Source organism: Phoca vitulina, unplaced genomic scaffold (assembly GCF_004348235.1).
Source record: "Phoca vitulina isolate PV1807 unplaced genomic scaffold, GSC_HSeal_1.0 scaffold36, whole genome shotgun sequence".
Taxonomy (NCBI): Eukaryota; Metazoa; Chordata; class Mammalia; order Carnivora; family Phocidae; genus Phoca; species Phoca vitulina.
Window position 1 is genome coordinate 15,639,852 of NW_022589739.1, and position 27,804 is coordinate 15,667,655.

The 27,804-nt window shown below is 36.8% G+C and overlaps 1 protein-coding gene across 2 annotated transcripts in view; it reads left to right on the forward strand.

Annotated features, from left to right (window-relative positions):
* Positions 1 to 27,804, forward strand: part of UVRAG (UV radiation resistance associated) — a 320,861-nt gene that overhangs the window by 58,987 nt on the left and 234,070 nt on the right. The window contains exons 1-3 of one of the 2 annotated variants that reach the window (XM_032427163.1): positions 864 to 1,094; positions 8,183 to 8,257; positions 25,244 to 25,329. In XM_032427163.1, coding sequence (XP_032283054.1) covers positions 1,008 to 1,094; positions 8,183 to 8,257; positions 25,244 to 25,329 — 248 coding nt within the window. In that variant the 5' untranslated portion in view covers positions 864 to 1,007. Of the gene's footprint in view, positions 1 to 863; positions 1,095 to 8,182; positions 8,258 to 25,243; positions 25,330 to 27,804 lie in introns of those variants that run through there. The other variant, XM_032427162.1, reaches the window with a different exon arrangement.

A 27,804-nucleotide genomic window follows, 5' to 3' on the forward strand; every position in this document is an offset into this window, starting at 1 on the left:
TACCAAGTCCCTATGAGTGAGGTAGCTATTGGATCATAGCACTCTTCTAGCTGAGCTGAGAAGTAGCTCCATAATCCCTTTGGACACAGTGTTCTGGGATGCAACTAGCAATATATCACAATTGCTGATGATATGAAACCTATTTACCATTCCCAGACATAGGTTATTATACTTCATATTTATAGCAGCCTTGTGAAGGTTGGTATTAGTGCCCTTATTTTCCAGATGGGAAAATTGAACCACAGAGAGTTTAATTACTCAAGATCACACTGCTAGGTAGAGCTAAGATTTAAATCCAGGCCCGGCTGACTTACAGATTCATTCTTTGTGCTGTACCACACTGATATATACATGTAGTCCTTGGTAACCTACTTTGGAATAAATGCTGTGTCTTTTTGTGATACCTGTGGGATACTGTTAAAGGTAACTCCAAAATGTTAGTCATGTCTATGAATATCCTTGATGTTTCTTAATATTTATTCAATATAGACTTTCTGGTATATTTCTTTTATTTATTTATTTATTTATTTATTTATATTATTTTTTTTTAGAGACAGAGAAAGCGTGCACGTGAACGGGGGTAGGGGGTTGAAGGGGCAGAGGGGGAGAGGGAGAGAGAGAAAGAGAGAGAGAGAGAATCTTAAGCAGGCTCCATACCCAGTGCAGAGCCTGACATAGGGCTCGATCTTATGACCCTGAGAAAATGACCTGAGCTGAAATCAAAAGTCGGACGCTTAACCAACTGAGCCACCCAGGCGCCCCTGCTTTATTTCTTTTAAAGAAACAATTTAATTCTACATATTTTTTTTCAGATTAAAAAAACCCCTCTGCCCTCATTTTGCTTACCATATACTTTATTTTGTGTCTTCCTGTAGTAGATCAGAACAATGCATGTAATAGATATTTTCCATAACTGAATTCTAACTGCTATAGATTCTTAAGCTTTTTTTGTTTTTTATATTTTTCCTTCTGTTTTATGACTGATCTCAGCGAAAATTTATAAAATAATGACTTTTGGCTTAGGACCTTTCTCCTCTCTTTCAGTACGAGATACTTGTTGCCTTTTGGCTGGCCAGCCAGAGCCCTACACTGAGGTGCATACTTTTTCTGTCTTGCCACATACCGTAGTTGGCTCTCTGGGTATAGACTATGGTATTGAGCACTTATCTTCTGGAAGTACTTACATTTCATGGAGGATGATGCTTCTTAACATTAGAGTTGTATAGCTTTAGTTTGGTAGGGGAGTTTTTGGCCAAAGAAGATGGACTTCATGCTTTTCAACTCACATATTCCTTAGGTAGTGATCTTCTTAAAATACCCAACTGTGTTTATGTCGAACCTGCTCTAATTTCAGAGAGTCAGCTTTTGGGTGTCTTCTTACAAAGCTGGTTATGTGGGTATAACGGAGAACAAGAGCAAGAGAAAACATGTTTTTTAAGCCAATTAGAAACTTATCATTGTAGAAAGTCAAAACTCTCCTACAAAATAGATATAACAAGTAACATACTACTAGGAAATCAGATAAAATAAAATTACAAATTTTCAGAGGAAAGCAAGACTAAGATGTATCAGGAGAATAGCCAGAATTACTTAGGTTCATTGACTGATCATCTGCTTTCTACCAGGTATTACTCTTACTGTTAAGGTTCCAGAGACTGATAAGACAAGATCCTTAGACTTGGTAAACTGATGATTGGTGAATACCTGCATAGACCTGCATGGTACCATACTCTTTTGATTGTTATAGCTTTGTAATATAATTTGGAGGAGTATATGGAAGAGGTATTTAGACAAGTTGGGATAGAGTCAAGGAGGGCTGACTTTTGAATGAAACTTTTTTTACAGGTCAGGTTTGTTGGGGTATAATATATATACAATGAAATTCACCCTTTTAAGGTATGCAGTTCAGTGGGTTTGACAAATGTATAGTCTAGTAACCACCACAATGAATAATGCTGCTGTGAATATTTAAATATAGGTCTTTATGTTGACATATGTTGTCATTTCTCTTGAGTAAATACATAGGAATGGAATTTCTGGGTCTAGTGGTAAGTGTATGTTGAAATTTATAAGAAGCTGCCAAGTTGTTTTCCATTCTAGTGGGTTTTAGCCATTATGATGGATTTGAAATGGTATCTTGTGATTTTTTTTTTTTTAAGTTTTAATTTTAATTATCCGGTGTTCATCACGACAAGTGCCCTCCTTAATCCCTATCACCTATTTCATCCGTCCCCCACCTACCTCCCCTTTGGTAACCACCAATTTTTTCTCTCTAGCTAAGAGTCTGTTTCTTGGTTTGTCTCTCTTTTTCCCCCCTTTGCTCGTTTGTTTCATTTCTTAAATTCTACATGTGAGTGAAATCATATGGTATTTATCTTTTTCTGGTTGATTTATTTCACTTAGCATTATACTCTCGAGCTCCCTCCATATCATTGCAAATTGCAAGATTTCATTCTTTTTTATGGTTGAGTAATATTCCCTGTGTGTGTGTGTGTGTGTGTGTGTGTGTGTGTGTGTGTGTGTGTGTATACACCACATCTTCTTTATCCATTCATCAATTGATGGACACTTCGGCTGCTTCCATATCTTGACTATTGTAAATAAAGCTACTCTAAACATAGGGGTGCATGTATCCCTTTGAATTAGTGTTTTTGTATTATTTGGATAAATACTTAATAATGCAGGGGCGCCTGGGTGGCTCGTCGTTGGGCGTCTGCCTTCGGCTCAGGTCATGATCCCGGGGCCCTAGGATCGAGCCCCGCATCAGGCTCCCTGCTCTGCAGGAAGCCTGCTTCTCCCTCTCCCACTCCCCCTGCTTGTGTTCTCTCTCTCGCTGTGTCTCTCTCTCTGTCAAATAAATAAATAAAATCTTTAAAAAAAAAAAAACTTAATAATGCAATTGCTGGATCGTAGGGTAGTTCTGTTTTTAACTTTTTGAGGTAACTCCATACTGTTTTCCACAGTGGCTGCACCAGTTTGCATTCCGCCAACCCTGTTGGCGGAATGCACAAGGGTTCCTTTCTCTCCACATCCTTGCCAACACCTGTTGTTTCTTGTGTTCTTGATTTTATCCATTCTGACAGTTGTGATATCTCATTGTAGTTTTGATTTGCATTTCCCTGATGGTAAGTGATGATGAGCATCTTTTCATGTGTCTGTTGGCCATCTGTATGTCTTCTTTGGAGAAAAGTCTGTTCATGTCTTCTGCCCATTTTTTAAATTGGATTATTTGCTTTTTGGGTGTTGAGTTTTATAAATTCTTTATATATTTCGGATACTAACCCTTTATTTGATGTGTCATTTGCACATATCTTCTCCTATTCAGTAGGTTGCCTTTTAGTTTTGTTGATTGTTTCCTTCGCTGTGCAGAAGTTTTTTGTTTTGATATAGTCCCAATAGTTTATTTTTGCTTTTGCTTCCCTTGTCTCAGGGGACCTAGCTAAAAAAAAGTTGGTGTCGCCAAAGTCAGAGAAATTACTGCCTGTGCTCTTTTCTAGGATTTTTATGGTTTCAGGCCTCACATTTAGGTCTTTAATCCATTTTGAATTTATTTTTGTGTATCATGTAAGAAAGTGGTCCAGTTTCATTCTTTTGCCCGCGGCTGTCTAGTTTTCCCAACACCATTTGTTGAAGAGACTTTCTTTTTCCCATTGGATATTCTTTCCTGCTTTGTCGAAGATTGATTGACCATATAATTGTGGGTTTATTTCTAGATACTCTATTCTGTTCCATTGATCTATGTGTTTTTGTGCCAATACCATACTGTTTTGATTATTGCAGCTTTGTAATATAACTTGAAGTCTGGTATTGTGATGCCTCCAGATTTACTTTTCTTTTTCAAGATGGCTTTAGAGATTCAGGGTCTTTTGTGGTTCCATACAAATTTTAGGATTGTTTGTTCTATTTCTATGGAAAATGCTATTGGTATTTTGACAGGGATTGCATTAAATATGTAGATTGCTTTGAGTAGTATAGACAATTTTAACAATACTTGTTCTTCCAATCCATGAGCATGGAATTTGGAATATCTTTCCATTTCTTTGTGTCGTCTTCAATTTCTTTCATCAGTGTTTTATAGTTTTCAGAGTACAGGTCTTTCACCTCTTTGGTTAGATTTATTCCTAGGTATCTTATTATTTTGGGTGTAATTGTGAATGGGATTTTTTTTTTCTATTTATTTTTTTAAAAAAGATTTTATTTATTTATTTGATAGAGAGAGAGGAAGAGAACAAGCCGGGGGAGTGGCAGAGGAAGAGGGACAAGCAGACTGCCGATGCTGGGCTCGATCCCAGGACCCCAGGATCATGACCTGAGCCAAAGGCAGATGCTTAACCAACTGAGCCACCCAAGTGCCCCTGGGATTGTTTTCTTAATTTCTCTTTCTGCTGCTTCATTATGGGTATATAGAATCTTGTGATTTTATTTGAATTTATCTAGTGATGAAGTCATGTTAAACAATAAAAAATGTTTATTTGTCATCATTCTCTCTCTTGCCCCTTTTTGGGTGAAATGTTTATTCAGATCTTTTGACCAATTTTTATTTGGCTGTTTGAATTCTCATTATTGACTTGTAAAATTTCTGTCTGTATTCTGGATATGAGTCAGTTCTTTATAAGATAGTATTTTCTGAATATTTTCTGCCAGTCTGGCTTGTCCCCCCTTTTTTTTTTTTAATGTTTTATTTATTTATTTGACACAGAGAGAGAGAGAGAGAGCACAAACAGGCAGAGTGGCAGGCAAAGGGAGAGGGAGAAGCAGGCTCCCTGCTGAGCAGGGAGCCTACCGCGGGACTCAATCCGAGGACCCTGGGATCATGACCTGAGCCAAAGGCAGACGCTTAACCCACTGAGCCACCCAGGCGCCCCTTGTCCTTTCATTTCTTTAAGTGTCATTTAAATAACAGAAATTTATAAGTGTTAAAGTCCACTATATTGGTTTTTGCTTTTATGTTTCATACTTTTTGTGTCTTATCTAAGACATATTTGCCTAATCCAAGATCACAGAGATTTTCTCCTATGGGGTTTCTCCTCTAGAAGTTTTGTAGTATTAGGTTTTACGTTTATATCTATGATCATTTTGGATTAACTTTTATTTAAGGTGTAAATTTCATTGTTTTGCAGATGGATGAACATTTGTTCCTGTACTCTGTTGTAAGAGCTATTATTTCTCCATTGAATTACCTTGTTATCTTTGTTGAAAATCAATTGTTTAAAATAATTTTTGTGGGTCTGTTTCTGGACTCTCTTCTATTTCATTGTTCTACATGTCTGTCTTTGTGCTCATACCACAGTATCTTGAATACTGTAGTTTTATACATCAGGAATTGAGGTAATATGAATCCTCCAACTTTGATCTTTTTTCAGAATTGTTCTGGCTATTTTAGATCTTTTGCCTTTACGTATACACTTTAGAATTAATTTGTCAATTCTACAAAAATCTGAGAAAACTTGGGGAGAATTGACATCTTAATAGTATTGGATATTTCAGTCTATGGACATGGTATATCTCTCCATTTGTGAAAATCTTTGATTTCACTCATCATTTTGTAGTTTTAAGTATACAGGTCTTGCACATGTTTTGTTAGATTTGTACTTGTGGATTCCATGTTTTTTATGCTAGTTTAAATGCTATTCATTTAAAAAATATTCCTATTTCCAATTGTTGCTAGTATATAGAAACATTTCTATATTGAGCATGTATTCTGTGACCTTGCTAAACTCATTTATTAGATCTAATAGCTTTTTTTTGGTAGATTCCTTTTGTAGATTGCTATGTAGGCAATCATGCCTGTAAACACATGGTCTTATTTCTTCCTTTCTAATGAATATGTGTTTTTCTCTTTTCTTATCATTTCATTGGTAAGACCTCAGTACAATGTTGAATAGAAGTGAGTAGAGTGGGCATCCTTGTTTTGTTACTGATGTTGTGTAAAAGTATTCAGGCTTTCATTATTAAGTATAATATTAGCTGTAAATTTTGTAGACACTTTATGAAAGGAAAGGATATTTCCTTTCATAATGGATTACATTTGCTAATATTTTATTAAGGCTTTTTTTTATCTGTGTCCATGGGGGATATTGGTCTGTACTTTTCTTGCATTGTCCTTGTCTGGTTTAGTATGAGAGTAATGCTGGTCTTGTAAAATGGATTGGGATGCCTTTACGTTTCTGTTTTCTGGAGGAATTTGTGTAAAATTGGTATTACTTATTCAGCAAATATTTGACGGAATTCTTCAGTGAACTCATCTGGGTGTTAAGATTTCCCTGTGGGAAAGTTTAAAAGTATGACTTCTGTTACTTTATTAGATGTGGGGCTATTTAGCTTATCTATGTCTTCTTATGCTTTGATAGTTTGTCTTCCAAAGAATTTATCGGTTTCACCTAAGATTTCAAGTTTATTAGTATAAAGATTTTCACAATATTACTATATCCTTGTAATGTATATAGGCTATATAATGATCCTTTCCTCTTTCATTCTTGCTATCTGTAATTTCTGTCTCCTCTCTTTTGATCACTCTGCTTAGAGACTTATCTGTTTTCTTAGGTTTTCAAATAACTAGTGTTTGGTTTCATTGATTATTGTTATTGTTTTCAGTTTCATTGATTTCTGATTTTATCCTTTAATTTTCTTTCTTTTGCTTGCTTTGGGTTTACTTTGCTCTTCTTTACTAGTTTCTTAAGGTAGGATTTTTGCATTACTGTTTTGAGACACTTCTTTTCTAGAGTAAGCATCTAGTAAATTTTCCCCTAAGCCTTGCTTTAACTGTGACTCACAAACTTTTTTTTTTTTAATATTTTATTTATTTATTTGACAGAGAGAGACACAGCGAGAGAGGGAACACAAGCAGGGGGAGTGGGAGAGGGAGAAGCAGGCTTCCCGCTGAGCAGGGAGCCTGATGCGGGGCTCGATCCCAGGACCCTGAGATCATGACCTGAGCTGAATGCAGACGCTTAACGACTGAGCACCCAGACGCGCCATGACTCACAAACTTTGATGTTATATTTTCATTTTCATTCAATTCAGAATATTTTCTAATTTCCCTTTTATTTCTTCTTGATCCATTGGTTATTTAGAGATATAGTGTTTAATTTTCAAACATTTGTGGATTTTCCAGATATCCTTCTTTTGTTGTTTTCTACTTGAATTCTGTTGAGTTTAGAGAAAAGAGTTTGTATGATTTCAATCTTTTCAGCTTTTTTTTTTTTTTTTGACAGAGAGAGACACAGCAAGAGAGGGAACACAGTAGGGGGAGTGGGAGAGGGAGAAGCAGGCCCCCCGCAGAGCAGGGAGCCCGATGCGGGGCTTGATCCCAGGATCCTGGGATCATGACCTGAGCCGAAGGCAGATGCTTAATGACTGAGCCACCCAGGCGCCCCTCTTTTAAGCTTTTTTGAGGTTTATTTTATGGCCTAGAATATAAAATCTCTTTTTTGGTGAATGTTTCCTGTACAAGTGATGTGTATTCTGTTGTTGAATCCAGATGTCAGTTAGGTTAAATTAATTGATAATCTTGAGTGAAATTTGGATGCTATGTTGGATTTAGCCAGAGGAGATGGGGGTAGGCACGGAAGTATGATAAACAGAGCATAATCTGATTCATTCATTTTTACTTGAGGAAACTAGAGTCCAGAGTGATGATGCAAATTAGATATTATTATCTTTAAACTTTTTTTTTAAAGATTTTATTTATTTATTTGACAGAGAGAGACACAGGCTGAAGGCAGACGCTTAATGACTGAGCCACCCAGGCGCCCCTGAACTGTCTTCTTGAAAATAGATCTTTTGTGTTTTTTTCTGGGACTTTATAGTTTTTAAAGCACTCTTATAGACTAATTGGATTGTGTTTTCTTTGAGATCAGAGAATGTATAGTATGTCTCTGGATCCCTTGTATTTCAGAAATAGCCTTTCCATAGCAATCTCAAGAAGTGTTTGTGGAAAATAAAAGTGAATGATCGTGCCTGTTATCTTGTGTGATGATTTTGTGAACCCTTTGACTAAAGCAGGAAGCACTGAATTGATTACCTGGTCTTAGGATAAATGATATGTTTTCTGCTGGCTTGTTAGATTAGTCAGCCTGTTTCTCAGCATTGAAGTAGATCCTGTTGTAACTGTCATGCCTTAATCATAACAAAACTTAATTGGAATGAGAAGAACTGATAGCGTGTTTTTCTTCTCTCTTAGATTCATGCCCGCAACCAAAATGAAATAATTTTTGGGCTGAATGATGGCTACTATGGTGCTCCATTTGAACATAAGGTAAGAGGATTTTTCTAATGCTGTGAGTTTTGTTTAGTGCCGCTGTGCCTTGACATATAGTGTACAAAGCTCTGTGTAAATAGAATCTTGTTTTAAGTATCATTGTACATTTATTTAGAGTGGCTTAAGGTGAATGCTTTTTAAAGTGAAAACTTGTTTTGTAACCACCCCGATTCATCTTTCGTAAATCCAGATTATTAATTTTCTTAAGAGGAAATCTGGGCTTTTTGTTCTTATTCTATGTAATTCTTTGGAGAGTCAAAACAGAATGGTGAATTTTGATTAAGTACAATACAATTTTATTAAATGTTTCAGATACCTTTTACAATTTGAGTAAATTTAAGAAACTGTGAGTCAAGTGATACTACAGTCAGTGCTATCTCTGTATCTACAGGCGATTAGAGAAAGGAAAGGGAAGGGAATTCATATTTACCACGTACCTACTATCTAGGTTACTATGCCAGGTGATTCATGTGCTTTATCCCACTTAATACTAGCCACAAACCAAATGAGGTGAGAGTTTTCTGTATTACTTGCTCTTAGTGATCACATTGCTTCATAATTCTTGGTTGTGTGAAATGCTATTGCTAGAATGCTGCATTCATTCAGCAGCTAATTATTGAGTACCTGCTGTTTGTCAGCCATTGGGCCCTCTCTGTAAGTGCTAAAGGTACATTGGTGAACAGATGGATATTTTCCAGCACGAGTGTGTGGAAGAGACAAGCACTGGTAAAGTAACCTAACAGATGAATATATAGAAACACAAGTGGTGGTAATGCTATAAGAGCATGTAGTGAAGACCTTACCTGCACTCTTAGGGACTCTCTATTTGAGAACTAGACTTTTAAGGCTATAATCCAGAGGATGAGTGGAAGTGAACCAAGTGCAGGGAGTGTGGGCTGAATGGGGAGAACATTCTAGCAGACGAGGTTGGCAAGTTCGAAGGCCATGAAGTGGAAGAGCACGTGGTGGGTTTTAGGGACTAAAGGAAGGTCAGAGTGATGAGGAAGAGTGATACCTGATGAGGCTGGACAGGAAGGCAAGGAACCACATCATACAGAACCTTTTAAAGGATTTATCCTAAAAGCAGTGGATTGTGTTGAAGGATTTTTAGCATGGCAGAGATATAATTTGATTTGTATTTTAACGATTTCACTCTGTAGTAAATACTGATTGTAGAAGAGGTAAGAATATATGTGGAAAGACAGAAGGGAGGATCATGCAGTATATTAGGTAAGAGATGCTGATACTTTGGAACAGAGTTATGGCAGAATAGAGAGAAGGTGGATTTAGGAAAGTTTTAGGAGGTAAAAATCATTAAGACCTGGTATGCTTCAAATTTAGGGTATAAGGAAAAAGAAGGTGTAAAGGATGACTTTTGGGTTTCTGGCTTAGGTAATGTAATGGGATGGATAAATGTTCCAGGCACTGGGAGAACTAAGAGACACCAGGTTTGGTGGAGGCAGACTGAGAGCTGATATTTGATCATATGGACTTTGAGATGCCTTCAAGGTATCCATGTGCAGATTGGAGTTCAGAGGAGAGAAGTCGGTTAGAGATACAAATGTGGGGCCAATGGCACATAATCACTGAAATGATGAGTTCAGGCTAGGGACAGACTGTCAGTGAGGAAAAAGGGGCCTTAATAACCAAGCCTTGAGGACCTCCAACTTTTAAGGGCCAAGTAGAGGTGGAGGCATGGAAAAGTTGACTGAGAAGAAGGAGTGATGAGGGATGTATAAGGAAAAGAGTGTGGAGTGTCATAGGATCTCAGAGTCCAAGGAAAAAGAGTTGTTTTGTTTTGGTTTTTGGCTTTTAAGGGGCTGAAGTGTCAGATAAGATGAGGACTAAAAATTGCCCATTGGATTTGGCAAAATGGAAGGTATTCTAGGTGACTTCATCAAATTCGATTCAAGCTCTGATAAGCTTTTTTTTTTTAAATTTGTTTTAAAGCCCTTATATTCTGAGTTCCTAAAGTTTATCAACAATGTGTATACCTTTGACATAAGAGATACCACTTTATAATTCTTTCTTCCTTTGTTGTATAGATCCTCTAATCTGTGAGCTTTTTAAGGACAGATTTGTATATGTAATTTTGAATTCCCAGTACCTACCACAGTTCTTGAGACATGGTATTTGCTTCGTCAAAATGTTTGATTTAATGAGAGAATTATGGGATGGCTACTTTTTTTTTTTTTTTTGCAGTGTCCCATTTATATGGTTAACCATCCCGACCCTGTTGAGGGATTAAGTTCCTCTTGCAACTGGTAACTAGCACACCATCTAGCACAATATCTGGTACATAGTAATGATATTAAAGCAAATATTTATTGAACTTTACTGTGTATCAAATACTTTTAAGAGCTTTATATCTGTTACTCTATTTAATCTCCCTAAGAATTGCATAGTCAGATACTATTAGTAATTGAAGTTTTGGATAGCCGATGACTAATTCCCCTTTCTTCTCCCCGTGAGTTTGGAACAAGTTTAGAAATAAGACAGGTGATAGATAAATGGAGATCAAAATTTGGCTTTATTACTAATAAAATTAATTGGCAATTGTGGCTTAAATTCTACAACTAAAAGAGCTGGTATACTTCCTCCCAAATTGAACCTTCCCCCAAAAACAACAAAACAAGCAAAACCAGGATCTTGCCCTTACAGGGACAAATCCTAATCCTCCAAGCTAAAAGCAGAATTTATGTGTGCTCTAGGCAGGCTGTTCCTGACTGGGAGGGAAACTGGAAAGAACTGAGGCCATCATGCTCTGTTTCTTCTCCCAAGCTCAGCAGTCAGTCCTCTGTCTGTCCTGGAGAGGAATGAGTGAAGGACACAGAGAAACTGGAAATGTTCTTTTTAGGACCTGGGAAATGGAGTGGGACATCTTTTTTTTTTTTTTTTTTTTTTAAATATTTTATTTATTTATTTGACAGAGATAGAGCACAAGCAGGGGGAGTGGCAGGCAGAGAGAGGGAGAAGCAGGCTCCCTGCTGAGCATGGAGCCTGATCTGGGGCTTCATCCCAAGACGCTGGGATCATGACCTGAGCTGAAGGCAGACGCCCAACTGACTGAGCCACCCAGGTGCCCTGAGAATAGGATTGTATTTTAAGAATGTATATACGCTAAGAAGAGTTAAACTTGTGGGGTGTTAAGCACATTTTATTTATTTATTTATTTTTAAAGATTTTATTTATTTATTTGACACAGAGAGATAGCGAGAGCAGGAACACAAGCAGGGGGAGTGGGAGAGAGAGAAGCAGGCTTCCTGCCGAGCAGGTAGCCCAGTGCAGGGCTCGATCCCAGGACCCTGGGATCATGACCTGAGCCAAAGGCAGACGCTTAACGACTGAACCACCCAGGTGCCCCAAGGAAGCACATTTTAAAGCAACTTTATGAATAGTGACTAGAATTTTTGTTGACCAGTTCTTAAGCGTTCTTGTTGTTTTACATTAATTGTAACCAGAAACACTGTTATTATTACCTCTGATGATTCTGTTGCTGTTAATCCTTCCTCTGTCCATATTACTTAAAGTGCCTTCAGCCACTATGGGTCTAAAAGCTGAAATTACTTATTTGCACAGGACTCTTGCCTCTTTGTTTGTTCATCTGCTTCTTGAAAAGGCTTTACTCATTTCTGTTGAGTTTTTAGGAACCTGGTCAATCTCTCAACTGCATAGGACAATGGACAAGTAGTTTAGTCTCACTACCAGGAATGTGTTTGGAAACTACTTAACACAGAAAACCTTTGACTAAAATATGCTGTGGGTTTGAATCCTTTGTTCAGCAACCTCTGCTGACATTATTAGGGAGTGATATGTTCTTGTTAACTTTATATAGTAAGAGTGCATTTATTTGGCATATGAACATAGAACTCTTAGCTATTCAGCAGCAATGCAGATGAAGAGATGATTGAGTAAATGATGAAAGTCTTCTGTCTGTATTTGCAAAACTGATTTTTTTCCATCAATAAATATCAAGTACCTACTATGTGCCAATTATTAAACTAAATATTTTGGGATACGAAAGTATTAGATGCAGATTTCTTTTATCCAGGTGAGATAAAACGCCATGTATTTCTTTTAGGTGAGATAAAACACCATGTATTCCAGAAGAGCTCCAGTTTGCAATGGATTTAGTTTGAATAATTGTTTTTGATGTCAGTTATTTGGGTCTTGCAGATAACACAGGTGAATTATAGCAGAACTTTAAATAATCTAAAGAGCACCCTTAGGAAGGACGTGCTTTTTTTTAACATTTGGAGACTATGGAGAACCAGAGGAACACTGTTGTGGCTTGAAGTTGGAGTGGATGGAGGTTGGTGAATAAAAGCTAGGTGGCTGGGAGGGATGTTTTCTAGGTGGATTGAACTTCTAGAATGGCATCTGGGGGAGCATGAGGAGTAAGAGGCTATTGGGCCAGCTCTTTATCCATTAAGCTGGAAACCTTTCAGATCTCAGTTTAGGAGTTTTGCCTTTTATAAAGACATGTAAGACTATCTTTGCCTGAATTGCCTTTTGTCAGCTACTCTTTTTTTTTTTTTTTTTGCTACTCTTATTTTTGGGAGGATGCTGACAGCTTACCTGGGTGAGTGTATACTCCTAGTAGTTAAAAGTACAGGTTTTGGAGTCAGATTGATGTGAGTTTAATTCCAGGCACTTCTGCAACTTACCTGTGAGAGAGATCTTGGGCAAATTAAGTCACCTCTGAGTTTTTCTCCTCTTATACAGAGAACAATTTGTTCAAATTATTAGGGGATGAAACGTGATAATGTACAGTATGAATAGAGTTCAATAATAAATGGAAACTACTCACTAGGCTCTAAACCCTATGATAAAAGGGATTACCTCTCTAATCCTATGCATTAACATTGCAGCCCTTGCACAGTATCTGGCATACAGTATAGTAGGTGCTCAACAGAAGTTTGTTAATGAATGTAGGTGAATGCATACTGTATTTGGGACTATCATAGCAATAACTGAGAATAAAAATCTTGAGAGGATGGTATTATTTCTCTCTCCTACCCTACTTTAACCCTAGTCCCAACTTCTGGAGTTTTATTTTTAAAGATTCAATTATTTATTCATTTGAGAGAGAGTGAGTGAGAACATGAGCTGGGTGGGCAGGGTTAGAGGGAAGGGAGAAGCAGACTCCCCACTGAGCAGGGAGCAGACCTGGGGCTCCATCCTAGGGCCCTGGATAATGACCTGAGCTGAAGGCAGACCCTTAACCGACTGAGCCACCCAGGTGCCCCTCTGAAGTTTTATTTTTATGTAACTCATACTGCCATAATAATTCTAACTACTATGTTTTTGACAAAGTGCAAAAAGCATTAGATTATTAAGAATTCTTTTCTCAGACTAAAAGTTATAGCAGCAATATCTTCAGAGTCCAGTAGATGGCAATGCTTTCTCACTCTAATGGAAAAAAAAATGAGCAGGAGTAGAATCTAGTAAAAAGGATCAAATTTTTTGGAATGAAACTCTTAGGAGATTGAAATAGCAATTTGGTGATTAATTTCACAAACACAGTCACATAACTTAATCATCTCAAGTACATAGTCAAGCCTAGATTAAAGATTTAGGGACAATAGCAAGTTTCAGAACCTGTACAAATGAAAATTTCTTATTTTATATTTTTCAAGGCATGATACTTTTGAAAAGTAGAAAATCTGAATTCTAATCCCAATGGTATGAAGTGCATTATTGTACAGACTCTGTGTATTTATTATTGTAGAGTGGGCATGCAATGCCCATGAGACCATCAACCCACTGAAGTCTACAAAAGTTCCATGTATTAGTCACTATACTTGGCTTCTCTCGAGTCTTTTTTTCTCTTTTTCCCCCTTTTCTCTTGGATCAAATTAACTTCTGACAGATGTTTGGAAAATCATCTTATCCTGTAATTCATATTTATAAATCCTGCTGCTGCAGTGTGGTCCCCATTCTCCCTCTTCATTGAAGCCAGAAAATAATCTGGGAAAATGCCACGTTTCCTGTTACGAATTTGGAGGATCTTGTCTTCTTAGCACAATTGTTGAGCTTTTCAGAATTTTAATACTGGAAAATTCAAAGCCAGGCATGGTTCTTTGTATAGATGTTTTAGATTCTTGAAAAGTAAACAGAAACAGAGATCCAGACTTATCCTCACTAGAGGATTCAGAGTTTAAAATTTTGAAAACTTGTTTTTACTATTTTTTCTTGGATTTGTAGTGAGGGCATGCTTGACCTTTGTTCCCCCCTCTGATAGTCGGTTTCAGTTTAAATTGTTCTTCAAAGCTGGGAGTCCTTTCTACAACCCCCCCGCCCCCCCGCCCCCAAAGCTCGTTAGCATGATGCCACTGTTGGCCTTCTCTTCTCCTCTCACACCCATGGGAATTTGTGTGCGTGTCTTTTCTCGTCTTTGGGCGTAAGCTCCTTTCCACTGAAGTTGTGTCTTACTCAACTTTTGTGAGTCTCAGGATTTAGCATAGACTTTACTTAGTAAATGTTTTTCCATGAGTGAACTCAGTGTATTAGGATCACATGGTTCCTATCTCTACTCTAAAATATACTTTTAGGTTACGTTAGCAGGGGCACCTTCAGTCCTCTTGTCATGGAGCAACACTGATGGCATTTAAGTCCACTTCATACTTGCATTGTGTGACTCTGATTGTGATGCTTTTTTGAGGGTAGTTTAAAGCACTAAAATATGAACAAGGATTTCTTTACCCTATTGAATTTAAAAGAAGGAATTGATTTTAGTTTCAGGATCTGTATACTTTTGCTTAACAGTACTCTTCTTATTTCTTACTGTTTCTCACTATTTTGAGGGAGAGGAGAACTTCCTCTGTGGTCTCAAACCTTAGACCAAATCTGGGGGAATACATATATTCAGTTCTGGTTTAGTGTCTCAGAAGAGGTCTTGCCTTTCCTCCTTAAAAGCTTAGCTTCTGGGCTTCCATAGAGTTCAGAGGTAGAAGGTACCTGAGGTTTGAAGGTGCTTGACAGAGATTCTCGCACAATTTTTTTTCAGTTTAAACTTGGCTGGCAATTAAAAGTGTATTAAAGTCCAAATGAACATATACACATAGGAACACAGGCTGTCTGTTGATTCATCAGGTAGTTATTTTAAGAAAAGTTGTACAAATAAATACTGTATTTTAAAATGGATACTGATTGCATCTGAAAATACGCTCAAGTAGTAGAGAGCCATTGTTTTTTTCCATTGCCAATCACAATTTCTTATTCTAGCTAAGTGAGTAGAAAAAGGACTATTTGCAAAGCTCACTTAATAGTTTTATGAATAACATCTAGAATGCTGTCAGTTTTGCTGAGGAAAGCTTTTGGTGGAACCTTTAAGCAGTTGTTGTCAGGCTTCCACTTGGGCCTTTTGTCTTCTCATGAACACGTTGTATTTGCATTCAGATCCCTCCCAAGTCTACATCTCCAGTCTGTATTTCCATATATCCAGACTTGAGTTAAATTGCTTGGATGTTTCAAAGACACACACACTCTACAAGTCCCAGACTGAGCTCAGTTCCCCTCCCCATCTTGAAAAACTTCTTCCTGTTGTGTTCCTTAGTTTAGTGAATGGTACTGCTATCCATGTACTGTCTTAAGTCAGAAAGGGGAGTCAGCCTGGACCCCTCCCTCTTTTGAATGACTACTTGATGGAGTCTGCTAAATATCTACTTCTTTCCTGCTTTTTGGAGTATAGCCAGAAAATGCTGGTCATGTCCCTCTTTTCTTTGAATCATTTCAGAGTAATTACTGGCTTATAAGGTCTTACTGTGTGATCTGGTCCCTGATTTCTAAGCACCCCACCCATAGCTTAGATCTCATTTCCGTAGAAAGGCTTTCTATGATATACCCCTAAATCTGGTTTGGATACCCCTCTTACATGCTCCCATGGCACCTTCATTTTCCTCATCACTGACCCTTATTTGATTATATTCTGATTGTCCATTTGCTCATCTCTCTTCCTAGACTCTAAGCTACATAAGGGCAGAGACAGTGTCTCTCTGTCTTCATTACTAATTTATTCCTGGTCCTTAGCACTGTGCCTGTCATACAGTAGTAATACAATAAGTATTTGTTGAATGAGTGAGTGAAGCTTCTGTAGCAGCAAATCATTAAGCATTCTAATGGGATACATAATGGGATAGCTGGTTATCGTCATCTGTATGGCTTGTTACTCAAAATTCTAGTTCTCTCGGTTTAAATAGTTTTGGCCATTTCTGCATAGACACCTGTCATTTGCAAATTATTATACTTTAAATGGAACTCTTCATTTTTCTCTCCAGGCTTTCTTTCCTTTCCAGTTTCCCACATCTTTCTTAACTATTTTCCCATTTATTTGGGCCCCAAGTATGGCAGTTAGATTTGATTGATTTCTTTCTTTTATCTACTCTATACAGTTGGCCACTAGGCTCTTTGGAGGCCTTTGAAATAACTACTCTCCATGGCTACTTTTCCATCTCCGTTGCCGTGCATGATCCAAGCTCAGCCTGGCACCCCCATAAGGCTAGGTTACTGTAGTACTTTTCTGGTGGGCTTATGGACTCTAGTCTCTTTGTACCCACTCTGTCTTATTCACTACTGCCTGATTCATCTTCCTAAGGCATACTTTCATTTTTTATTCCTTTGCTTAAAAGTTTTGTGGAGTGACTTCTCATTGTCTGCTAGATGTGTCTAAATCTCTGACCTGCTTTCCTTCTCTCCATCAGCCTAAATTCAGTCAGTGGTATGTACAGTAAGTACTTTTATTTCTAGCTGTGCTTTTATCTCTTCTTTCTCTTAGTGTTTGAGCTCTTATTATTATCTCTAGTACATGTGGATTTTTAGAATAGCCTGTTAACTGGCATTTGGACATTCTGCCTTCTCTAATGCATCATATTTGTCATTACCAGAGTAACTTTCCTTAAATGCATCTCTGATCATTATGCTGTATTGTCAGAAACCTTTCATGAGTCCTTATTGCCTGGAGATTGTCTCCACTTTTTAGCATGCCATTCAAGGCTTTCTCTACTCTGGCCCTCCCAAGCTACTTATTCAATCCTGTTTCCCACTGTTTTCCTCTCCAGGGTTCCAAGTAATTTCCATGTCATTGAAGCTGAACAAATTGGACCACTACTTAATTTTCTCTGAATGCAACTTGTGTTTTCCCACTGTCATGCTTTGGCTAAAGGTGTTCAGACTGTGTGGGACTTTCCTTCACTGCCATTCAGCTTTTTAATACTTCTTAATCTATCTCAATTACTGCCACCCCTGCAGCCTTTGATGTTCCTTCTCTTACTAGATGGAATCTTTACCACATCAGAACCCTGTAGCTATTTCCTTTTTAACCTTTCCTATGGCACCTTTGCAGTTTTTTACTTCACTTGGAACCTTAACTGGGTTATATACATCATAGTGTACTGGGTTGTATACTTTTATAAGGATGGTAACAATTGCCTGACACCTGTATGTATTAGGTATTCGATAAACACTGAAATAAATAAGTATGTGTATAATACTGTTTGCTTCATAATCAGTTATCCTGTCAACTGGATTATTATAGTATAATTCTAATAAAGTTAAGGCTGGTCTTGTGACTGTTGTAGCAGCTAAAAACTCTCAAAATATACAGTAACATCATTTAAAAAGTGACTTATCCAATGACCTACTACAGGGGTAAGCAAACCATAGTCTAGCACATGGTTTTGTATGGCCTAACAGCTAAGAATGGTTTTTACATTTGTGAAGAATTTGAAGGAGAAAACAAAGAATATGCCATAGAGGTGAAATGTAGCTTGCAAAGCCTGAAATATTTACTATCTGGCCATTGACAAGAAAGTTTGTTGACCCCTGATCTAGAAACGCACCTGATCATCTGCCTGGAATTACTCCTGCTCACTGGGTATGTGAAATTAATCATCTGTTTTCTTGAACAATTTAATAGGCACTCACCCAGACTGGTGCCTATTCCCTTCCTTGAAAAAGCATTGTTAGGCCTGGCTTCAGAAGAATTTTGAGTGACATGTAAATCTCCTCTGGGCTCTTTGGCACTTGGCAGTATCTCACACAGATAACCAGATACAAACGAGCCATTTCTTTCCATTATAATCCTTCATCAGAGGTCTGTCAGGATCACACATGTGGTGAAGTTAGATGTCATTCAGAACAAGGCTCTTAGCATATTTTAAGAATGTTAATTGCTAAGTGGTGGCTGAGGCAGAAGGGTTTAATAATGTTCTTAAGTTGCCTTAAATGTACATGGACCCAGAATTTTAGAACTGGAAAGGTCTTAGAGATCAAGTATAGCATGGTCATTAAGAAAATCGGCTGTGGAGCCAGACTGCATGGCTCTTCTACTTAATCCTCCTTGCATCTCAGTTTCCTCACCTTTAAAGTGGGGATAATAATAGTCCCTGTTCCACAGGATTGTGTGAAAAATATGTTAACCCTTAACATATGAACATTTAAATTGTTAATATTAACTTGGAAAAGAACACTACCTGGCATACTGTAAATGCTCATAAATGTTACTCTTATGTGTATTGCTGTCAGTTTTTATTGCTAGTAGTTTCATCTCATTTTATAGTTAAGGAAACTAAGGCCTAGAGGAGAGTTAAATTGTTTTCCTCATTTCCATGACGGGCAGAGTGGATGAAAACCCAGGATCCTGGCTTTCATTTGAATTCTCCTTTTCTTGCTATAATGTATTGCTTTTAGTTGTATGTTAGTGGGTACGGACGATTTTTTAAGAGAAAAAAATGTGTCTGTCCGCATTCACTTAGCCTGATGTTTTTGAGGTGCATCTATGTGTAGCATGTGCTAATACTTCTTTCCTTTCTTTGGCTAAGAAATACCTCATTGTCTTGATATACTTCATTTTGTTTAACCGTTTATCCATTGATGGATATTTGGGTGGTTTCTACCTTTTGGCTATTGTGAATAATGTTGCTATGAACATTTGTATACAAGTATTTGTTTGAGGACCTGTTTTCATTTCTTTCAGGTATATACCTAGGAGTGGATTGGCTGGGTCATATGGTAATTCTATGTTTGACTTTTTGAGGAATTGCCAAACTTTTTTTTTTTTTTAAAAACAGCGGCCGATGTTTTACATTCCTAGTGGCATTATAGGAGGGTTCTAATTTCTCTACATCCTTGCCAACACTTATTTTCTGTGTTTCTTTTTTTTTTTAGTTAAAAATTTTTGGGGTGCCTGGCTGGCTCAGTCAGTAGAACATGTGACTCTTGATCTTGGGGTTCAAGGCCCACTTTGGGCATAGAGACTACTTAAAATTTTTAAAAAATTTTGCTTGTTTATTTGTTGGTTTGTTTATTTGTTTTTAGTTATCTTAGTGGGTATGAATTAGTATCTCATTGTGGTTTTGATTCACCTTTTTCTAATGACTAATGATGTTGAACATCTTTTCATGTACTTGTTGGCTATTTGTATATCTTTTTTTTGAGAAATGTCTCTAAGTCATTTGCCCATTTTTTAATAAAAGTGGATTGTTTGTCATTTTATGGTTGAGTTGTTAGAGTTCTTTATATACTTTAGATGTGAGACCTTTATCAGATATATGATTTGCAAATATTTTCTCCCATTTTACGGGTTTTTTCACTTTCTTACAGTGTCCTTTGATGCACAAAGTTTTTAATTTTGAGAAGTCATATTTATTATTGCATTTGTTGCTCATGCTTTTGGTGTCATAGCTAAGAATCCATTGGCAAATCTGAGGTTATATAGGTGTACCCCCTGTGCTTTCTTCAAATGGTTTTATAGTTTTAGCTCTTACAATTAGGCCTTTGATCTATTTTGAAGTAATTTTTATATATAGTGTTAGGGATGGGTCCAAGTCATTCTTTTTTGCATATGGCTATCCAGTTGTTTCAGCATCATTTGTTGACAAGACTTATTTTTCCAGTGAGTAGTCTTGGTACCTTTGTCTAAAATCAGTTGACCACAGGTGTGTGAGTTTATTTATAGATTATCAGTTCTATTTCATTGGTCTATATATCTACCTTTATGCCAGGACCACACTGTTTTGATTACTGTTGCTTTGTACTACGTCTTGAAATTGGGAAGTGTGAGTCTTTCCAACTTGGTGTATTACACTGATTTTCATTTATTGAGCCACCCTTACATACCTTAGATAAATCCCATTTGTTCCTGGTATATAATCCTTTTTAAAAAAATTACTTTTAAACTGTGGTGGGATATACATAATACGCAGTGTACCATCTTAACCATTTTAAGTGTACAGTTCAGTGGCATTAAGTGTGTTCACATTGTTGTGCAGCCATCACCGCCATCCATCTCCACAACTTTCTTCATTTTGTAAAACTGAAAAACTACCCATTAAGCAATAACTCCCCATCTCCCCCTCCCCCAACCCCTTGGCACTCACCGTTCTACTTTCTGCTTTACAAATTTGACTACTCTAGGTATATTACGTGAATGGGATCATACAGTATTTGTTCTTTTGTCACTGACTTATTTTACTTAAAACATAAATCATCTCAAAGGTCATCTGTATTATAGCATGTGTCAGAATTTCTTTCCTTTTTAAGACTAAATGATATTTCATTTTATGGATATAGCATGTTTTATTTATCTGTTCATCTGTTGGTAGACACTTGAGTTGCTTCTACCTCTTGACTATTGTGAATAATACTCCTCTGAACATGGATGTACAAATATCTTTTTGAGTCTTTGCTTTCAGTTCTTTTGGGTATATACCTAGAAGTGGAATTGTTGGCCAGTGGTTTACGTTTTTTAATATGTGGCTGGATTAGCTTTGCTAGTATTTTTTTGAAGACTTTTGCATATATATATATTCATAAGGGATATTGATCTATAATTTTCTTGTGATATTATTGTCTGGCTTTGGTATCAGGGTAATACTGGCAATATAGAATGAGGTAAGAAGTATTTCCTCCTCTTTCATTTTTTTGAGAAGGATTGGTGCTATTTTTTCTTTAAATGATTGGTAGAATTCACCAGTCAAATCATGTGGTTCTGGGCTTTTCTTTGCTGGGAGTTTTATGATTACTGATTTCAGCTTCTTGTGTTATGATTTTATTAAATTAACATTTATTAGGTGGAGCACAGAGTGCTGGTTGGTGAGCCATGGTTCGACAACAGACACAAGAGAAATTGAAATAGAAAAGGTTTTTACTTACAGGTCCTGGAGGAATCACAAGGGCACGCATTAAGGGGCCCCACAGGGAGATCAGGGCAGAGTGTAGAGAGAGGTAGGACCTGGAGTACAGTGCCTTTATTAGGTCTTTGGGTGGAGTGCTTTGGAGATCCTGGGCTAGAGCTGGATTTGTCCGTTCAAACCAAAAGAGTAGGGTTTTGGTAAGCTCACCAGGATTTTTATCTCGGGGGCACTTAAGGCATACAGGCACTGGGAACCAGGAGAGACCATTGATCACAAGTCCTATCATTAATTCTTGTAAGCAAACTTACATTGCTTGTATCTCTGTGGACTGCTATTTAGGACATGTGCTTCCCTAAGAGGTCTAGTCAGTTTAAGGTCCTTGCAGGTCCCTTGGCCAAACAAAATGGATGCTGAGGCAGCAATACCAGGGAGTAGTTTAGCTAATCAATGACTTGACTTATCTCAATAACTTCTTGTAGGGCTGTTCAGATTTTCTATTTCTTCTTGAGTCATTTTAGAGAGTTGTGTTTCCAGGAATTTCCATTTTATCTAGATTATCTGATTTATTGACATACAATTGTTAATAACACTACAAGTGTTCTATAACACTTTTTATTTCTATAAGGTTGGTAATGTTCCCATTTTCATTCTTGATTTTAGTGATTTGAGTCTTCTCTCTCTTTTTTTCTTAGTCTAAGCTTGAGGTTTGTCAATTTTGTTGATCTTTCAAAGAACTAACTTTTGGTTTGTTGATTTTCTCTATTGTTTTTGTATTCTCTTTCCTGGATCTCAGCTCTAATATTTATTAATTCTTCCCTTATTTTGGGCTTAGTTTGTTCTTTTTCTAGTTCCTTAAGGTGGAAGTTTGGGTTATTAATTTGAACTCTTCAGTACCTTTTTTTTTTTAAATGTAGTTGTTTACAGCTGTAAATTTCCCTTAGCACTTTTTCATTATATCACATATGTTTTGATATGTTGTACTTTCATTTTTTAAAAAAAGATTTTATTTATTCATTTGTCAGAGAGAGTGAGAGAGAAAGAGCACAGGCGGGGGGGCGGCAGGCAGAGGGAGAAGCAGGTTCCCCGCTGAGCAAGGAGCCCGATGTGGGACTCGATCCCAGGATCCTGGGATCATGACCTGAGCTGAAGGCAGACGCTTAACCGACTGAACCACCCAGGCATCCTTGTACTTTCATTTTTATTCACCTCAGAGTATTTAATAATTTTCCTTGTGATTTGTTCTTCGACCCACTGCTTGTTTAAGAGTATGTTGTTTACTTTGCAGTTTGTGGATTTTCCATATTTCCTTCTGTTACTGATGTCTAGTTTCATTCCATTACGGTCAGATAAGATACTTTGTATGATTGCAACTTTTAATAATTTATTGAGACTTGTTTTGCGGCTGAACATACGGTCCAGCTTGGAGAATGTTCCATATGCACTGAGAAGAATGTATATATGGTTGTGTTAAGTGGAACATTCTATATACGTCTATTAGGTCTAGTTGATTTATGGTATTATTCATGTCTTATATTTCCTTGTGTATCTTTTATATGGCTGTGCTTTCCATTGTTAGGTGGGATGTTGCCATCTCCAGCTATTTCCCACTTTAGTTTTGTCAGTTTTTGATTCATATATTTTATTATATGTCATTAGGTGCATATATGTTTATAACCATTTATATATTCTTGACCCTTTTTTCACTATACAATGTCCTTCTTTGTCTCTTGTAACATTTTTTGTCTTAAAGTCTATTTGTCTGATATTAGTATAGCCACTCCAGCTCTCTTTTGGTTACTGCTTACATGGAATATCTTTGTGTACTTTCATTTTCAACTTATTTGTGTTTTTGTTTCTAAAGTGCAACTCTTGTAGACAGCATTAAAACGAAATCCGTTCAGCCAATCTCTGCCTTTTAATTGGAGTGTTTAATACATTTACACTTAATTAATTACAGAGACAGAAGGACTTCTGCTATTTTTGTTTGTTTCTTATATCTTTTTTCTCTGCTCCTCCATTACTACCTTCTTTTGTGCTATATGTTTTCTCATGTGATATTTTGATTTCTTTATCATCTCTCATACATACACTACAATGTATCTTTTAGTTATTTTCTTAGTGGTTGCCCTTGGGATTACAATCAGCATCTTAATTTATAATCATGTAGTTTAAATTAATACCAACTTAATTTTAATATTGTACAAAAACTTTTCTTCTATATAGCTCTGAAGCCCCACCTCTATGTTATTGTCTATGTTACATCTTCATAATCGTGTGCCTATCAAGATAGATTTGATTGTATCATGTATTTTTCTAATTGATTGATTTTTTTAAATGCTAAACCAATATTGTATTCTTAGAATAAATTTGGTCAATAATGGTGTGTTACTGTTTTATCTTTATAATGTATTACTAGTTCAATTTGCTAATATTTTGCTAAGGATTTCTTTGTCTGTTCATGAGGGATATTGGTTTATAAGTGTGTGTGTGTGTGTGTGTGTGTGTGTGTGTGTGTGTGTGATGTCTGTGTCAAGTTTTAGCATCAGTAATGTTGACTTTATGAGTTGGAAATTGTTCTTTTTTCCTCTTTTTTATTTTGTGTGTGTGTGTTAAATTGATGTTATTTCTTAAATGTTTGATAGAACTCATCAGTGAAGCCATCTGGACCTAGACTGTTTTGTGGGAAGCTTTTCAATTATTTATTCACTTAAAAAATAGATATAGGATTATTCAGATGTTGTTTCATTTCAGTTTTGGCATGTTGGATTTTTTTCAAGGAGGGTGTCTGATGCAGCTACGTTGTCAAATATGTTAGCATAAAGTTGTTCATATTCTCCTAATAACCTTCTAATGTCTGTGGCAATGTAATTTAAAAAAATGCTTATATTAGATTGTAGCAAACATTTTATAGTGCTTATTACATACATTTCACTTTACAAATAATACTCTTTTAATTCCCACAGTAATTGGTGAGGTAGATAATGTTATCTCCATGTTCTAGATGAAAAAACAAACCAAAGTTAAACTAAGAGAGTTAAGGTGCCTTGCTCAAGATCACAGAACTGGTGTATTAAGGGCTTAAATTATAATCCAGGTGGTCTGGGTCCAGAGTCCTTTTTTCTTGACTCCTATTTACTTTGTATTTCTTAAATGACAGTTACCTGTTCTGTTCTTCTTATGGAATTTTGCTGTTTTCTCTCTGGTGTTCCCACCACCTTTATTCCGCTAGTGGAAATATTTGCTTCTGGTATTACTACTTAGAACTTGGAATTCCTTTCCCCATAAAAACATTACATGCGATGGCTACACATACTTGAAATATTACTGGTTTTTTTTAAGGATTTATTTATTTATTAGAGAGGGAGAGGGAGGGAGCAAACGGGAGGGGGGAGGGGCAGAGGGAGAGAGAGAATCTCAAGCAGACTCCCTGCTGAGTGAAGAGCATGATGTAGGTGCTCCATCTCAGGACCCTGAGATCATGACCTGAGCCGAAATCAAGAGTTGGATGCTTAACTGACTGAGCTACCCAGGCGCCCCTTGAAATATTACTGTTAATACTTGTCTTCAGTCACATAATATGTTAAAAAGACTTCTGGGGCTTCCCTGGGAAGTTCACTACAATTTATAATGTGAAACATGGTTTCTCTGGGAAAATACTAGAAGATATTTATTTTAAATTCACTTAAAAGGTTAAACTTCAGTTATATGGAAATTTTCTTTTTGGAATCCCTTAATGATTTGAATTTACTGAGGTGTTTCTAAATCATAATTTTCAGAAGACAAACAATAAGATTAATTTTTACACATATTTTGTTTTACTTTCATTAATTTGCTGATTAATGTCTTTCAGGGTTATTCAAATGCTCAGAAGAATATTCTTCTTCAGGTGGATCAGAACTGTGTTCGCAATTCTTATGATGTCTTCTCTTTGCTGCGGTAAGAAACTTCTTAGACCTCCTGCATTTTCTAAAGAATGTTCTTCATTTTGAGTTTGTGACATTTCTGTGTGAGGAATCGTATGGGAGCTTTAGAAGCTGTTATTCAGGCTTAACATTTTTTAGTGAGAGCTTCATAAATTTTGTAGCTACAGTGATTTAAGTTTATCTCTTTCACAAAGCCGTTGGAACTCCATTTCCTTTCTCTGGACAGTGGGAGAGAATGACTGGAAGCCAGTGATCTTAAAACAGGGACATGAGCCGTTTCTGGTTTTCTGTACTATAAAGAGCAGCAACCAGAGGTACAAAATTTAGACTTATCAAAATCTTAACAACTACAGCATTACTAGAAAAGCCCTCCAATAGCCCCAGACATGGCTTAGAGTTTTGACCTGCTCTTCATCTAAAAGAATCATGTTTGGCAAGGCAAAGGAGGTTTGCATAAATCTCATGCCCAGAGGCTTAACTAACTGCCTTAACTCTATATTTTCATAATGTCTGGGCTTAATTTTGAAACATTTCTAAATTTGTTTTTAATTTTCAATGTGGTAGATCATCAAGGACATTTTCTCAAGAGGCAGGCAACCAAAATAAATGCAGTTCAAAATAAAGGTAACAGTGACATTCAGCCTATGTTCACCCTACTCAGACAGATGGTTCATTGAAATTTGATTTTGGCAGTATTTTTCTAATGTTTACGTAACACATCATAAATTTCAGACCATTAGACATCCTCAATATATCTACTGGAGGAAGAGTCCAGAAGGATGGTTGGACTCTTGTCCAATTGGATGATTGTTTATTTTATAAACATTATGAAATGGGCCTTTTCTTTGCAAATCTTGAATCTTATTATACATGATGATAAAGTTTGGTCACATGGCCTGTGTAAATTGCTCTTAAGAGACAACTAAAGTAACCACAGACATTTGATGACTTTTGATTCTTATCTGAGAGGTACTTTCACTTTGACTTCTTAGGATATGTAAGAGAATGGACAGGATTTAGTAATTGGATGGTGGAAATAGAAAGCAGGAGGTGTCAAAATATATAACTTGTATTTTTTTGAGTCTATTCAGTTTGGGGCTACATTGAGTTTTAAGTATTGAAAAGAGCAATGTACAGAAATAGTTCGAAATGTGAGTAAGCCACTAATATTTCTTGACCTATTTTCCTCATGAAATGAGGGTATGGATTTTACTATTTTAAAGATACTGTCCAAGTGTGAGATGGTGTGATCTTATTAGAGAAATCAGTGGAACCAAAAGAAAAAGAAATATGAAGTCAGTGAAAAGAGGAGGATTGGGGAAAGACAGCATCATAGAAACTAAGGGAGTAGAGATTCAAGCAGTGTTGAATGCTCTGTGATGAGACAGGAAAATACGAACTGAAGAAATGCTATAGGATCTTGGGAAGCAATGTGGTACAATAGAGAATGCTTTGGTTAACTTGACCCTGACTTCAATTGTCCCTGGTTTATCCAAATTCATTTAACTTCTCTGATTCTTCTAAAAGGTAGAGGCAGTAATACTATAAATTTGTGTAGCTTACAAGCATTTCCATATTTATTATCTTACACTCTGAAGTTTTTTGTATTCAGACGTCAGGGATCAGCCCTTGTCTTCAGTGTAGAAGCTGAGGCCAAGAGGCATTACAGGATTTATCTGAGAGCACACAGCAAGTAAGAGCCAGACTGGAGGTTGGTGTGAAGTTTTCCCGCAAGCAAGTTTTGCAGATCCTTTTCAGAGTCTCACTTACCTTCCTAGATTGGTGGTTATAAGGTGGTTATAAGGTGCGCATAGCATAATGACAGAGAAAATTTTCTGAAAATCACAGAGCCCTCCATAAATTCAAAGTCATTGGGGGAATTTGGTAGTTAGTGCTCAATTATTTAACATTGATTCTTGCAATGATATGTCTCTTGGGGGTCTCATTTCTAGGGTGCTTTCCAGATTCCTCACGTGTGTTAGCAGTCTGATTTGCCTTATTAACAGTGGCCTTGTCATTAGCATTGTGTAAATCATTATAGCTGGTAACATAGATGTACTCTTTTGAACCAGATCAAGTGTCCATTTATCAACCAAATTACGTGAGCCCAGAGAGTTACTCTGGAACTAGAAACTTGACATTGTAGTAATCAACATTAATGAGTAAAATGGAACTTGCTCTGATAATTCTGTTAGACATCAGTAAGGAGTAACCACCATCTATCTGTTTGCTAAATCAGAAGCTCTTCTTTTCTCACAGTTCTTGGCATGATTTACGCTTGCTGGGAAACGTAATTTTGTGCTGATCAATTTTGTTTAGTTTTCCTTCTTTAACTCAGGCAACATTGTACCTGGATGGGAGTAATTTTTAAAAATATACCTTTTCCCTTGATCCTTTTTTGGTGTGTGAAATTGTTACTTCTTGATCTGTAATTTTATGTGAAAACATAGAGTCTGAATTCTTTAATATCACTTAACTTCACAAAATT